The 17,087-nt window shown below is 36.8% G+C and overlaps 1 protein-coding gene across 14 annotated transcripts; it reads left to right on the plus strand.

The window, feature by feature from the left end:
- Nucleotides 1–275: 275 nt before the first annotated feature.
- On the plus strand, nucleotides 276–16,476 carry LOC114410080. 14 transcript variants are annotated; one of them, XM_028373844.1, is made up of 6 exons: nucleotides 1,060–4,593; nucleotides 11,979–12,122; nucleotides 13,496–13,544; nucleotides 13,894–13,965; nucleotides 15,643–15,698; nucleotides 16,067–16,476. In XM_028373844.1, exon 1 carries the CDS (start codon nucleotides 3,332–3,334, stop codon nucleotides 4,334–4,336), a length of 1,005 nt encoding a protein of 334 aa, XP_028229645.1. In that variant the 5' UTR covers nucleotides 1,060–3,331; the 3' UTR covers nucleotides 4,337–4,593; nucleotides 11,979–12,122; nucleotides 13,496–13,544; nucleotides 13,894–13,965; nucleotides 15,643–15,698; nucleotides 16,067–16,476. The 14 variants fall into 14 exon arrangements, 13 of the variants coding, with proteins under 13 accessions (XP_028229645.1, XP_028229649.1, XP_028229647.1 ...); XM_028373848.1 differs by having other exon boundaries at nucleotides 13,516–13,572; XM_028373846.1 differs by having other exon boundaries at nucleotides 13,516–13,544.
- The last annotated feature ends 611 nt before the right edge of the window (nucleotides 16,477–17,087 follow it).

Raw genomic sequence — 17,087 nt, forward strand, 5'->3', positions numbered from 1 at the left:
TTATACTTCATGACCCTCAGGTTTCGGATTTCTTTACAAGGTTAATACAAAGAGTGTCTCCAAAGAGTTACCCGCGGGCTTTCGGATTTCTTTTGAATAAATTTCAGTTCTATGTTTGCCTTGATACGCCACACGGTTAGTTCCGCTTTGCAAACCTCAATTCTAGTTTTAATTTTACATTATGATCTTGCTAATTTGCAGGCTACTTTATGGGCTCTTTGCAATGATTTGGAGATTCCTTTTCAACCTGCAATGCTCAAGTATGCAGAGTTTTCATTTTGCAAGCCCAGGCTTTGTGCTCCTATTTTTTCCTTGTCTTTCTTTTTTGCAATGTTTTCTTGTTCATCTCCTTTGATTTGGAAATGTTGAAGACATTCAGTAATTGAAAATTTTCCCTGCAACAAGTTTTATGCATACATACATGACAAGTGACAACTCAAATATTGAATTTTCCACTTGGGAAGCAGGTCCAAAACCAATAGATGGCTTATGGGCCCCTTGGTGGTATAAAACTGTACACAAATCTACTGGCTTTAAGGAAGAAAACAAGTATCCTCAGGTATGCAGTTGTTTTCTGGTGTGCCTTCACTTTAGTTCCTGTTGCAAGGAGTCCAGGCCATTAATTCATTTGTATTTTTTTATTGTTTGCACCATTGCCCATAGTCCTATCTCATCTCAATTGGATACAAGCTTGACATTTATAGCTACCCCTATGCCTTGTTTCATTTTAAAAGATTAAATCCCATAAGAAAATGAAGTGAATAATTCAAAATAAATATTTACCCATTTTTTACTATGAAATCCTCAAACCATTCTAGTTATATAATAATAACGAAAAAATAATATATTTTGGCTTAAGATTTAGAAAATGTTAAAAAGTTGATTTAAACTTATAAAAGTGACTTATAATTTTTAAATTTGGTTTTAGTACTGTTTTAATAAATTTTATATCATATTTATGATTTAAAATTGTATATAATATGAATTTATTAATAAGTATTTTATTTAAGTTATTTATTTAATCATTCCCTTCAAAACAGCTTGTACTTTATAAAGCTATTGGGTTATGAAATTGCTCGGGGATTCAAGTAATTGAGCTGGACACATTCCTGTGAATGTTTCTGTGGCAAATGCCTCCAAATAGAGAGTTACTATTCACACTACCAACTTTAAAGAAAATAATAGAGAGATGAATGAGTTTAGAGAGAGAAACAATGGGTGGGAGAGAGATAGGTTCAGGGGAAAGACAGTGGAGAGAGGTAGAGCAAGCTTCAGGAAGGTAACCCAATGGGACTATGCAAGTAACAAGACATGAGGCCAGCAACTACATAAGGTGTCTAATTGGAGGGACCACAATGATATCACAACCTTCTACTTCACTTGTTTTGGAGAAGAAATTACAGAGGAGGAGTTATGGCAACACTTCAAGAAATGGGGAGATGTCAGGAAGGTATTCATACCCAATCGCAGAAATTACTCAGGAAGGAGGTATGGATTTGTCAGACTTAAAGGGGTACGCGACATTCCACACTTGGCACGGCAACTGGATAGGATCGTTATTGGAGGGTTGAAACTATATGTCAACATCCCTAAGCATGGAAGGGACAAACCAAGAAAGGCAGATGCAGGGATCAAAATACAGAGACACGAGGGGGGCACCCAAACAGAAACTGACCACGCCAGACAAGCACGTCAAACAAACCCAGCCTCATACAGGGATGTGCTCATGAGAAATAACAGAGCTCCGGGATAGCGACTGGCCTCCAACATCCAAAATCACAGCCGCCAAACCTCACCTTCTTCAATCCACATTGACATCGAACTTGAAGACACCAAGTGGTTGAAGGACGCGTGGGTAGGACGCCTAAGAAACCCAGCTACGTTTGAAAGAGTGGAGGATGAATTATGGTGGGAGATAGGATTGAAAATAGCCCCTAAATACATAGGAGATGACTCAGTCTTGCTTCTTGGCCTCAACGATGAGGACCCAGAACAAATCATGAATAAGGGACAAGATAGAGGCTCATCTATGTTTTACTCAATGGAGAGGTGGAGCCCAAGCTTACGCACTGGGAATAGGCTGGTCTGGGTTCATTGTTGGGGAATCCCACTCCAAGCTTGGGATAAGAAACATATACAACAGATTATGTCTGTTATGGGAGATTTGGTGGATATGGATGACGAGGTTGAAGAAAAACGGAGGCTGGACAGAGCAAGGGTGCTCATTAAGACCCCATGGAGGCCAACTATCCAACACACCATCCACGTCCACATTGGTGATGAAACATTTGCGGTGGACGTTATTGAGGAGAGCGACAGTGTATTTCACGACTACCTTCGGGGGAGAAGGAGTTTCGTGGGGTTGTCTGACGAGATCTTCTCGGACGAAAGTTATTACAGAGACCACAACAGCCAAACGCACAACCAAACCCATTTCGGGGCCATCCCGTCGACGTCGGCGGCTAATGTGGTGCGGGAAGACGACATGCAATCAACGGTGCCGGAAACACAAACTAAACAACGCTACCTCGCTTGTAGACCCGACGGCGGAGTTGAAGACCACGGCACAACTCTATTATCCAGCGGTCAACCGGGTTGCAAATACCCAGTGGGTAATAGTAGTATCCCACGGACGTTTGGCAGACAACAACGGTCAACAACGGCACAACAGCTTTTTCACCAAAATGGAAACATTGAAAGGAGGGAGATAGATGATATGGCAGAGATCCACAATGTTTTAAAAGCTGAAACACGCGATCACAGTGTCACATGCGACCCGACAGAGGCGAAAGACCACTCATGCAATCATGGAAAATTAAAAAAATCTGGAGGGTGATGAAGACAGAGGTGTAGAGGCAGCTCGTGAGCAGCGGGTGGGCAATTATGAGGATTCAAGTGGGCCAAACAAAATGGTCAGCAGCTACACTTGTACCCCCAATGAAAAAATGCACAAATTGGGCCTCAGCCCAATAACCAACAAGGCAGAAATAGAAAATACCTGGCTAGTATATTCCAGACAAAGGAGGTGCCAAAAGAAATCCAAATCGGGCCTCACTTTATATAACACAGTGGAAGAAGAAGAGAGGAGTAGTACACCGGATCAGTCCCCACAAAAATTGGCACAAAGGGAATTTGCGTGTCATACCCTTGCACCTGAAACAAACAATCACAATGGTGGTAGGGAAGCAAATACAGAGCCACATCCAGCTCACGAGGCAGCTCAATTATGGAGCATGGCTAAACAATTGGGCGTTACAGGAGGAGATGAGAATGATGCTATCATTGAAAAAATTAAACTAATGGAAGAAAGGGATAAGACAGAATATGAGAGATGGGAGTAAAGTGGGCAGCAATTAGAAGAATGATAAAGAAGGAGGGTGCAGACATGATATGCTTACAAGAGACAAAGAAAGAAGTTGTTGACAAAGCTATGTGTCAGGCATTATGGGGGGATGTGGAGGTTTGTTGGGAGATGTTGCCAGCTAATAATATAGTAGGAGGTATATTATGTCTATGGAGTGAAACAACTTTCAGGCTACAGAGTAAACTAATTGGCAATGGATTCATTCACTTGGCTGGGGAGTGGATTAAAGAGGCACAACACATCAATTTAGTTACCGTGTATTCACCTTGCGACATTCACAACAAGAGATTACTATGGGATAATATAAAGCAACTGAAAGATTCTTTGTCTGGAGGGCTATGGTGTATCCTGGGCGACTTCAACAACATTAGGAACCCAAATGAAAGATTTGGCATAGGTAAGAGGATATCGGGGGACAACAGCATCACAAAATTCAATGACTGGATACATGAGCTGGAGCTTATTGAGGCACCATGGATCAGGAGAAAATACACTTGGTTTAGACCAAATGAGACATCTAGGAGAAGGATAGACAGGTTCCTGGTATCACACGAATGGTTGGACAGATGGCCTGGCAGCTATCAATCTACTCTGGCAAGGAACTTTTCAGACCACTGTCCAATCCTTCTTCGATCCAAGGTAGCAGATTGGGGTCCTAAGCCTTTTAGGATACTCAATTGCTGGTTATCAGATAAATCCTTCAAGGAAGTTGTACACCAATGCTGGACTTCTCACCAACAATTAGGCTGGGGTGGGTTTGTCCTCAAGGAAAAGATCAAGAGACTAAAACAAAGGCTGAAGATTTGGAATCAGGAACAGTTTGGAGATACTCTCAAAAGGGTCAAGAAGATAGAGGCTGAATTAAACAAACTAGAGGAAGACACAAGCCATAGAGAACTATCTTCTCAAGAAGTCACGAAAAGGAAACAACTTCAAGAAGCCCTATGGGTAGTTGCACAAGCCCATGTGTAACAGCCGTAATTGTTAATAAATAAATAATATAGTAATAAGTTAATAAATAAATAAATAAATAAATAAAAATATAATTAGGTCATAAATCTCCACTATATAAACCAAATGTTAACCTAGAGCAGCTTTTACAAAACACTTCTGTCCCTTTTTCTTTTCTGACGCACAAGAACCCTAACAGAGCAACCAGAGGAGGAGCTCTAGAGAGCACCAGAGACGCCACCATTGCTAACAGAGAACATTTAAGCGACTACCTCGAGGTAAGAGATGAGTTACTCTCGCTTGGGGATTAGAATGAACATGTGTAGGGATCCCTAGAGGATCAATTTTTGGGTTATTTTGGGGTGTTTATGAATTTAATTATGTTTTCATGTTTAATCGCGGATTGAGTGTGTTTGATGAACCAATTGGTGTTCTGTTACGAGTTTGTTGTAGAATTGATGTGTTCTGTTGCGAGTTTGTTGTAGGATTGATGTGTTCCTGTGTTAGGTGTGTACCTTAGGAATTAGAATTCTTTATAATTAACATAAAAATTGTGTGGTGGTGATTTGTTTATACCAGATATGTTGGCCTTTCAATCTTGTTCCTGTGCTAATGTATATTGTGTCCAGATAATTATTTTTTTATACCGCAGTGTATACGTGTACATATATATTGATACTGTTTTTTTTACAAACTTTATATTTTATTTCACGTGGGTGATTTCTTGTCATGAAATTCATAGGTGTAGGGATTGTTGGATAATTGAATTGGCTAAAATCATTTAAAGAAATTAACTAAAGTTGTATTCACATTGTAATTAGGCATTTTCTTGATGTTGGCAACTTAGTTAAAATATATTTAAAATATAGGTATACATGTTGTTCATAGAAATCAATATGAGTATATATTTTATTGTTATATATAATTTGTATTTACTTAATGATATATTTGATATTATTGTGATTATTTTATATTAATATATATTTAATACTTTTTATATGTTATATATAATATGTACATTTACGTTTACGTTAATATATATTTTGTTATATATTTTGAATATAATATACTTATATATATATATATTTTACGTGTATTTTATAGTTACTTGTTTATAAGCCTTGAAATTAAATATTGTATGTTATTATTATTATGATACATTGTTATTTAATTGTTGAGTATATTTTGTAATTAGTTAGAGTATGAAATGTTAAACTGTAGACATGAAACATGGTTGTGAATGAGTGTGTGATTGATATTTGTAGTGATATTACTTGTCATGTGAGTTATGAGTTATACAGTAACCCGACCAGTGTGTACCTTGAGAGAACTTTTATGCGCAGTGTTAAAGAAAATTGTAGGATTCATAGTTAGGATCCTGAAGGGTTAAACTATAGCGCAATTTGTTAAATATGTTTGAAATATAAGAGTGAGGTCGTGGGTATTATATAACTCATAAACAGTGTCTGCGTGCAAATAAAAAAAAATATTTTAGGGGTTGGACCTGAATCAGGAAGGTGAGGCCCAAACGGATTCTTCAGAGTCTAGGCCTTGGGGGTAAAGATACTCAGTTTGAGTGCTCCTTTAAGCCCATGTTGATCCCATGTGGTTGGGGCATTCTCGCAAAACAGAGTAACCCTGACTGGTCACCTTATGATGTTACTTAGTGAGAGTGACCGAGTATACCCATTGTGTGGTATGCTTTGTCATGTACTCCTAAGCGCCCCAGTGTTGTTTTTCACTGACATGGTACCACATTGCATATAGGCTTGAGTCTTAGTATAATTGTTGCATAACGTTTGTGCTTGAATTTCAATGAGTTAACAATTGTGGTTGATGTTATTTTATGGAGTGTGTAAACTTGAATGGGTGTGAATAATGTGTGCAATTCAGTAATGTTATTTATATAAATTCAGCTTTAAGTATTATATGTTTCACATGCTCTAATGTTTTATTATATACAAATGTGATAACTCACTCCCGGTGTGTGTTTGTGTTTGGGCTGATTGCCACTTTGTTTCAGGTGAGCCTTCATATGATGAGTCACATGCTAGAGATGGAGAGACTTAGTCTGTGATAGGGATTATGATTTACTGAATGATATAATTGTGTTATACTTTTCTTCTTTAGTTTTTTTTTATTATTTATTTAGAGTTTGTTTTGAGCCGGGATAATCTTATCTTTTATTAAAAAAAAAATATTCTATTATGTTTTCACTAAGTGGATGTGAACCTTTACCCTTTTGAATTGATTTAAATTAAATGTGTTTAAAAAGAAAAATTATTAATTAATTTTGCATTTTTCTTCTTCTTTTATTATTATGTGTTTATAATCTTTTAAATAAATTTTGTATGATTTATTTAATTAGTTAGTTATAATTGTAAGGGTAGAGGGTGTCACACCATAAATCCTCGCTCCGGTAGAAGGCGAGATCCAGGTGGATCAAGGAGGGCGATTGTAATTCACGGTACTTCCATCTGTTGATGAATGCCAATCGCAGGAATAACTCCCTAAAGGGGGTCATGATTGACGGTACATGGATTGATGAGCCACATAAGGTGAAGGAGGAAGTTAGAGCTTTTTTCTCCCAAAGATTCCAAGAACCAGATTATCATAGGCCCAGGCTTGATGGTACCAGTTTTCGAACTATCAGCCAGCATCAGAACAACTTGTTGTTGGCTCCTTTTCAAGTGGAGGAGGTAGAACAGGCTGTATAGGATTGCAAGAGCGATAAAAGCCCAGGTCCTGACAGGCTGAACTTCAAGTTTATCAAGAAGTTTTGGCAGCTGCTCAAACCTGATGTTCTTAGATTTATTGATGAATTTCATGCTAACAGGGTCTTTCCTAGAGGCTGTAACGCATCCTTCATAGCGTTAATTCCCAAGGTGGCCGACCCACAACTCTTGAATGAATACAGACCTATCTCTCTAATAGGTTGTATGTATAAGATCGTGGCGAAGCTATTGGCTTCAAGAATGAAGAAGGTGATGCCGTCTATCATAGATGAAGCCCAATCTGCATTCAATAGGTTGTATGTATAAGATCGTGGCGAAGCTATTGGCTTCAAGAATGAAGAAGGTGATGCCATCTTTCCTAGAGGCTGTAACGCATCCTTCATAGCGTTAATTCCCAAGGTGGCCGACCCACAACTCTTGAATGAATACAGACCTATCTCTCTAATAAGTTGTATGTATAAGATCGTGGCGAAGCTATTGGCTTCAAGAATGAAGAAGGTGATGCCGTCTATCATAGATGAAGCCCAATCTGCATTTATTGAAGGAAGACACTTATTACATAGTGCACTAATTGCAAATGAGGTCATTGAAGAAGCCAAAAGGAGTAACAAAACATGCCTTGTATTCAAAGTAGACTATGAGAAAGCATACGACTCCGTTTCATGGGAATTTTTGTTGTACATGTTAAGGAGAACAGGATTCAGCCCAAAATGGTCTAAATGGATCAAGGGGTGTTTAAAATTCGCATCCATCTCAGTTTTGGTGAATGGTAGCCCTACGGCCGAGTTCCTTCCTCAAAGGGGACTTAGACAAGGGGATCCATTAGCACCCTTCCTTTACAATGTCGTAGCGGAAGCTTTGAACGGGTTGATGAGGAAAGCTATGGAGGAAAACCTATACAAAGGTTTCTCAGTTGGGTCCAATCAAGTGAACATAAGCATACTACAGTATGCGGATGACACAATCTTTTTTGGGAAAGCATCTATGGCGAATGTTAAAGCAATAAAGGCTATACTTAGGACTTTTGTAGTCGTATCGGGTCTAAAAATCAACTTTGTTAAGAGTTGTTTTGGAGCATTTGGGGTGACCGAAGAATGGAAGCAATCTGCAGCTGATTACCTGAATTGTAGCATGCTGCCTTTTCCTTTTGTGTACCTTGGCATACCCATTGGGGCCAACCCGAGGCAGTGTCAGATGTGGGAGTCCATTATTCATAAGTGTGAGAGAAAATTGACAAAATGGAAACAAAGACACATATTGTTTGGGGGGAGAGTGACTTTAATACATTCAGTGCTAACATCAATTCCCATTTATTTCCTTAGTGGTGGATAAGCTAGTAAAATTACAAAGAAGGTTTCTGTGGGGAGGAGTGGATCAAAACAAGATTGCATGGATTAGGTGGGAGACCGTGTGTTTATCGAAAGAAAAAGGGAGGGCTGGGCATTAAAGACATCAACAATTTTAATGTCGCTCTTCTCGGCAAATGGAAATGGAATCTCTTGCAGCACCAAGGGAAATTATGGGCTAAAGTAGTGGAGTCCAAATATGGTGGATGGAGGAGCATTGAGGAAACAAGGAGGGAAGATTTGAATCTCTTTGGTGGAGGGACCTGAAAAGAGCCCTTCATCATTCACATCAAGGACAAGTCATCCAAAATGGCTTAAAATGGAAGGTAGGAGGGGGGAATAAAATCAGGTTTTGGGAGGATAGGTGGATTTGCCAGGAGGAATCATTAGCAGAAAAATATCCCAGATTATACATTGTCTCATATCAGCAGAATCAGCTTATTCGTCAAATGGGCTGCCACAAAGATAATGGATGGGAATGGAATTTTATTTGGAGAAGGCCATTGTTTGAGTCTGAAGTTGATTCAGCTGTTAGCTTCCTTAGAGAGGTTGAAGTCAACCTTATACAACAGCAGATTCCTGATGGATGGGAGTGGGTAGGAGATCCATCAGGCATATACTCTACACAGCGCTTATAATATGCTAAGGGAGGAGCTGGCTGTTGGAAATCAGGAGGAATGCTTTGAGGAGTTATGGAAGATAAAGATTCCAAGCAAAATAGTTGTTTTCGCATGGAGATTATTTAAGGACAGGTTGCCAACAAAGAAAAATCTGCAGAAAAGGCAAATGCAGATCTTGGATTCGCTATGCCCTTTTTGCAAAAGGGTGGACGAGGACGCATCCCACTTATTCATCCATTGCAACAAAATCCAACCTATTTGGTGGGATACTATGTCTTGGATGAATGTCAAAGGTGCGCTCCCTTCAAACCCAAAAAACACCATTTCCTTCAACATTCATTTCTTCAGCTTGATGGCATAAGGGTCAAGAGTTGGCAGTACTGGTGCATTGGTAAAGTAACCTTAGACAGAGCTTCTTACAGTAGGGTAGCATAAATAGGATTATCAGCAGATGTACTTTTCATTTTGAGTCATAGATTGGTTCCTTTTCAGACTATGTTTGTCTGTTTACGGAACCATTTTGTATGGCTTCTTCCCTATTGTACTGAATACCTCTGGTACTTCATATATTCATATATATATATATATATATATATATATATATATACTTTTGCTGATCAAAAAAACTATTCACACTACCAGAATACTAATGACTAACTAGGATATCCCCTTATTTAAAAGTTGTAGCTGAAGTAACTTGATCTCAATCCATGTTTGAGTTCATTTTTAAAAGATTATATTTTAAATTATTTATATTAAATAATAATGCAAACTAATATATATATATATATATATATATATATATATATCAACAACAACAACAACAACAACGCCTTATCCCACTAGGTGGGGTCGGCTACATGGATCAACTTCCGCCATAATGTTCTATCAAGTACCATACTTCTATCCAAACCATTAATTTCGAGATCCTTTTTGATAACCTCTCTTATAGTCTTTTTGGGTCTTCCTCTGCCTCGAATTGTTTGTCTTCTCTCCATCTGGTCTACTCTCCTCACTACAGAGTCTACCGGTCTTCTCTCTACATGCCCAAACCACCTAAGTCTATTTTCCACCATCTTCTCTACAATAGGCGCTACTCCAACCCTCTCTCTAATAGCTTCGTTTCTAATTTTATCCTGTCGAGTCTTACCACACATCCACCGCAACATCCTCATCTCCGCTACACCTACTTTATTCTCATGTTGGCTCTTGACCGCCCAACATTCTGTTCCGTACAAAATCGCCGGTCTTACCGCAGTCCGATAAAACTTTTCCTTTAGCTTGATCGGTACCTTTGCATCACATAACACCCCCGATGCTTTTCTCCATTTCATCCATCTTGCTTGAATGCGATGATTCACATCCCCTTCAATTTCCCCATCATCCTGTATTACAGACCCAAGATATTTAAACCGTGTGACTTGAGGGATAATATGGTCTCCTATTTTCACCTCTGAGTTAGAAACCCTCCTTCTTTTGTTGAACTTACATTCCATATACTCCGATTTGCTTCTGCTTAGGCGAAAGCCATGTGTTTCTAGAGCTCGTCTCCAAGTTTCCAACCTCTCATTCAACTCCTCCCTCGACTCTCCAAGGAGGACTATGTCATCTGCAAAAAGCATGCATCTCGGCGCTATCTCTTGGATTTGTTCCGTGAGGACATCCAGAATTAAGGTAAAAAGGTAGGGGCTAAGGGTTGACCCTTGATGTAAACCAATTGTGATGGGAAAATCGTCTGACTCTCCACCCTGTGTCCTAACACTAGTCGATACCCTATCATACATATCTATTTTTATATATATAATTACATTCTATTTTTATTTCAAAAAATTAAAACACTCGTAGTTGTTACAAATAATTTATCACATTTATTATTTATTACTATAAGTATTTTTTAGAGATTTAAAATATAATAATAATAATAATACAATCATTTAATTTGGAATAAATGGATAAAGAAATAAAATAAAAAGGAGTGAGAATATATAACCATAAGTTACACTTCCAAAAAGAAAGGAAAGGCAGTCCAGCATGGGCATTACTCATTTTAGCAATAGATATGGATAATATTGTATGAAATCATTCGTAGAAGAGAGAGCGATATATGTTCAGGTCTGTAATCTTCAAGTCCCTTATTTTCTGAGGTAGCCTTGCCAAAACTTTAAGCAATGGTAGAAGCCGATAGGGCAATTTAGAATACAGTCAGAGCAGGCTTGTTCATCTGTTTCATTGATTGAAGTTTTCGCATTTATCCTTTCTGCAAAGACCAGTGTGGGCATAAATTGTATATGATTGTTGAGTGAAGTTTAATTAACTGGGATATTTCAACTTGTCATACTTTTGGTGCATTAGTACTTGGTGGTTCTGTCATGAAGAAGGAAAAAATGAGTGTGGTCTTTCAGTTTCAATATTATGAATTTATATGGTAGGCATGTTAGGAGAGGCTGTTAGAGTAATATCAAGAACTTTGGAAGGTAACATATAGGATCAAAGTCAAAGCTAATCCTGGGGATCATGCCTTTGTTACTGCAGTTTATCTGAGTAATCGCTTACCTTTAGCTCCTGTTAATTTTGACACAGCTTATCATGCCTTGTTTCACACTTTTTCTGATTATAACTTTCTTAAGGTCTTTGGCGGTGATTGTTAACCCTTTTTTGCATCCCTATCATTCTGACAAACTTGAAATTCGTTCCACTGAATGTGTTCTAGGGTATTCAACTAGTCATAAAGGGTACATGTGTATGTCCCCATCTGGTCGCATTTTTGTCTGTGAGGTGACTATATACAAGTTTTATAACCCAAAACTAGTATATAGTCACATAACAGAAACGTGAGTCAAACGTTTTGGTGGGCTATAGCTAGGTAGCTGCGGTTGACAACATGTCTTTCAACTAAATGCTTATTAGTTGCACAGGCTGTTTGTTATAGTATAACCCATTTATGTGTGTTCATTGCAAGCAGGGAAATTAAGGTGAAGTGGGAAGGTTCAATTCATACTTGAACTTGGCGTAGTTGGAGCACACAGACACAGCTGTTGCAGGCATTAAAAGCAAAGCCAGCAGTTACAACAATCCTCACGGATATATAGATGCCGTAAAGCACAAGGTTTGCTTTTTCTACTAATTGCTCTGACCCTTCTTTCATATTCAACTGCAGAATAGTCATTTAATAGTTGTACTCTGATTTGAAATCAATAGTTTTTGTTTTGTAATTTTTGGCCCCCAATATACCAATTTGGTTCATGTCAATGTTTCACTTCAGTCAAATAGTGTATAACCCAGTAACTAGTACGACACTGCTGGTTTTATGTATGATTTTCTTCAATGGATTCATTCCCTTTATTCTTTCTTGTTTGTGTCTATAGGTAATGGGATAATACTAGTGTAGGGTCTCATTTGGTCATTTAGTCATTATTGGAATAAGTTTCCACAGGTTTTTTTGGATACTAATATTAATAATATTCTGAGCGAAGTACCATATACCCATCGTATCTCGTATCCGGGTTCTCGCGTGTGTGACCAAAATATACACATCCCTTTATTCTCGAAATAGGAAATGTAACTAGCAAAACTTACCCACAAGCCACACCAGCTGTAGTCTGTTCACAGTTGTGACCAAGACAATGGTCATTAATTTCGTTCTCGTCAAATTTATCTTACTTGATATATTTAGAGTCCGAGGAGATATCATCCTCACATATCCCAAGAAAATCCTCCTACAATATCAAGACATCCATCAACAGCTCCAAAATGACAGATATGCCTGTGATGTATGAACACAGTACATAGCATCCTAAGCTAATTGTTTGGACTTGCCTCTCCCATTCTGCATAATGACAGATATGGCTGTCATGTATGAACACAATACAAAATATGAAGCCAACAAATGAACCATAACAATAACCTGACAATAAAAGGGGATAAGCTTTCCAATCTTCATCTGGAATGTGGCAGCAAATTAAATGGCTGTCTCTGAAGCCACAGAAAAGCAACCACGTGAACAGAAAGCAACACAACAAATTACTGCATCACTGGCTATTGTTGGCAATTTCTATAAGCTGTTGTTCCTTGCTCTGAATTTGTGGAAATACACGAATGAACCAGGAGACTTAGTCTTACAATTCAAGCACCTTATTCCCGACAAATGCAACCAGATAGGAAGCAAAATAAGCATAGCCTAAAATAATTGACAAAAAATATCAATAATATATTATGAAAAAATGAGCGTACAGGTTCTTATGTGAGTTACTGAGAGTAGAAATAAGTGAAGAAAGAAATATATATTAGGGGAGGGGGAGGGGGGACTACATACTTCATTACTCCAGCTTCTAATCACCTGAACAAAGAGCAGGTCATTAGTCTTAGTTAACCAGATCAAAAGTTGATGCCTATAAGTTAATAGATACTAAGCCTTATGCCCTTTGAAGATGAGTATGCACATGACTGTCAACTTCCTTTTCTATTATAATTCTCCTTCAGGTAATATTATTTGCTTGCAGAAGACGATGATGAGGATGAAGATGTTCAGGTAAGATTATTCGGGGCATGGAGGAGAGGTATAGATATTTGATGCTGTATAGCGTGTTGGATTCTAAAACTCATGTATATTTGCATGAAATATAGTATACAACGCCAAACATGTTGCAGAGGATTCTATTTCTAGATAATAACAACTAGCAACATATTTTTTAACATATTTATTTTTATTGATTGAAATATATTCAAAATTATAAAATTAAGAGAGAATTAGTGTGTTCCAAATTTATGGGACAATTAGTGTGTTCAAGTTGAAAATTGTTAGAGGCAATTTGTCTTCTTCATTACAGTTTGCTGAACTTTTTCATGCAATGATTCGTTGTCACTCCATCTTATTTTAGGGTCCTGGACGAAATGCACGTATTGTATACATTGATGGGGCATTTGACCTCTTCCATGCCGACCATGTTGAGGTACACTGTAATGCTATAATCTGCTTCTAGGATGAAATGTTGTCATTGCTCTTAATCTTTTGATAATTATATTATAAAATAAGATGTCCATTTATATTAGCAATACCAATGAAAAAAATATCTCCATTTAATTCATGCTACCTTACAGCTTTTTTATTCTGAGTTGATATGATCGTTTTTTAGTATTAACTCGATCTTGAATAAGTCACAGTATCATACTTTTCATAAAATAATCCAATTATTAATAATATAATTCAAAAGTTTTGAATAGCAGCCTGAAGTTAGTAAAGAGATTATAGCTGCGTCTAATTCACTGTGGTGGAATATATATCTACTTTACCCAACTGATCAGGACGAGTGAGAAATGTTAATATTTGGAACTCCAGGCTAATGTGGCTTCGGGTCAATCTTTTGTTTAATCTTTTTTTTTCTTTAACTTCATTAATTCCTTATTTTTGTGTTCTTATATATGCAGAATTTAACTTAATTATTACTTAATAGCACTTCCCTTTTAAAAACTCTGCCTATATATAATAAAAATGTAAATCACTGTACATTGCTATGCTGATCATGAACCTTATTTAACTTAAATATTACTGAATTGTGTAGTCATTTTCTTACAATTTTTTTTCTTGTCTATCTTTTGCAATCAATGTCGAACCTTATAGTAATAGGCCTATGTCATACTCAATAAAATGGCAAAATTTTCAAGTGAGTGCTACAAACATGTTTGGCCCAGCTTGCTTTGTTGGTCAAAATGCTTTATTTTTATGTGTTTCACTGATTATTTTGTATACAGATTTTCAAGTGAGTACAAGCATGTTTGGCCTAGCTTGGTGAAAATGCTTAATTTTATGTGTTTAATTGATTATTTTATATACAAATTTAGGCTTAATGATTGGCCTCAACAAAAATAAATGAGATAAAAAAACAAAATTAAAAAAAAAAGTCTTTCTGAGACGATTCTACGTCCAACCGATGTAGAAAGCAGTATATTCTAAGACGGTCAACTCTAGAAACTCATCTTAGAATGTAATACTTTTTAAGGTGGTTCTATGTAGAAAGTATTACATTCTAAAATGGGTTTCTTGAGTGAACCGTCTTAGAATATGCTGCTTTCTAGATCGGTTGTACGTAGAACTGTCTTAGAACGTGGTACTTTCTAAGACGGTCTTCGTCTTTGACCCGTCTTAGAACATATCTGCATTCTACATTAGTCGCCCTGAACCGACGTGGTAGTCCCACCTAGTTTTTACGACACACGCTATAATGACGTCGCATAACCAATGTAGTATGTAAAAAACAACCGATGTAGAAAGCGCTTTCTCTAGTTGTGTTTGCACCGTGAAGTTATATATTTTTTGTTGTTGCATATCTTATTACTGGAGATGTAATTTCGATTCTAGGTTTTGGGTCTTATGTGTGGGGCGATGACTGTAGAGAAGTTAATGAGAATAACAACATTTGCAAATAGAAAGGGAAGGACATTGAAGAGTTAGAAAAGAAGATTGTCACAACTAATGTAATAATTTGAAATAAAGAAGATGATTTGAACAACAACAGGCTTGCAAATATAATTTTAAATGGGATGATAGATATTTGTTTCTGTGTTATTATTTATCTTACTTTTGTTTATTCTGGTATCATTTATTAATTTGTTCGTATCCTCTAATATAGGAATATGATTCATTACAATATACTTGGATCTCAATAAAGAGTTATCTACATTGGAGGTAAAGCTCGATGCTAGAGAAAAAGATGCTCTTATACCTGTTCATTTCCTTATGTATTCTTGGAAGTTATGAATATGGGTGGTCGTTAATGGTTCAATATAAAATTGATTTATTCTTTCCATTACAATTTTGCTACTTTGGTCATTCAAAAGTTAGCACAATGGTTGAGTGTATGCTTTTGAATGTGTTATGGCTTCTTAATTTGTAATAACAAGACAATTTTTTATTTGATAATCTTTATGTGAATTTTATAGAGCAATTGACAATTATGCAATTTAAACCAGGGTGAATGACCTGAAAGCATGCCGTTATCATCATATACCATCAGTTTACACTATCTGAAAGGTCTTACTTTGTTGATTAAGCAGGTTGAAACTGGGATGAATCTTAAGGCCACAGAGTTGAGGTAAGGAAGTTGAATCTGTGATGAATCTTAAGGCCATAGAGTTGAAGTAAGGAAGTTGAATCTGTGATGAATCTTAAGACCTCAGAGTTGAGGTTGAGATAGCTTGGGGTAATGAGTTTAAGAAACGTTCATGCAGTGACTCTATTGAAAGCCAGAAGAGATCTTGCGAGAACCCACTATGGAAAGCCACTTTTGTGAGCCAATATGTTTTTGTTTTTAGAAAAGAAAGGATAGTTTCTTAGATATTGTTGTTTGTCACAACAACTTTTGTGGACCGTGTTGTTGAATTTTTTTTCTTGTAGAATGACAATGTTGTATGCAATTTTATCTGTTTATTATCCACTAAATCAATGTCATTTAAATTATGTTAATTCAATACTATTTATCTTTTAATATTTCTTTTCAGTTCTGCAGGTTGTTGCCATCTATATCATTGGCTTAGTGTTATATTTTGACAAATAATTGTATGTATTAACCTCCTAGCACATTAGATATTCCAAATTTTAAAGCATCCTCAACAAGACTATGCACTCTGCTTCACCATGTAAGTAGTTGATCATGATAAGTATGACTTTTTTTTTTGCCGAGAACTACATGTAGGACTAAAATTAGCCTAATAATTAGACTTTGTCTCACTACTCAAACATTCCAATTAGATTTTAGACTCTTACAACTACATGTTTTGAATAAGGACTATGGCATATTATTTTAATCAAACATGTGCAAGGAAAGCTCTTCTTCTTGCTAATCATGTCTATCATATTATCATCAAGGTAATTCTAATCATTAGAAAGCCTTGGTTTTCATTTGTGAATGTCTTTTACGTGTGATGGATCTGGTGCTGTATTGATACCAATATCTAATTGTAGTTGATTTAGGTTTTAAATTGCAAGATATAGGCTTTTTCAGTGGTTTTAGTATAGTTACCAATTATTGATTGTTAAATTATGAGTCTAAAGTTTAATTTTTGCTAATTATGACAT

The sequence above is a fragment of the Glycine soja genome, chromosome 4 (assembly GCF_004193775.1).
Source record: "Glycine soja cultivar W05 chromosome 4, ASM419377v2, whole genome shotgun sequence".
NCBI lineage: Eukaryota > Viridiplantae > Streptophyta > Magnoliopsida > Fabales > Fabaceae > Glycine > Glycine soja.

What these genes read in the sequence shown, in the direction of transcription:
- LOC114410080 (XM_028373841.1), top strand. Translation starts at nt 3,332, where the DNA reads ATGGGAGTAAAGTGGGCAGCAATTAGAAGAATGATAAAGAAGGAGGGT.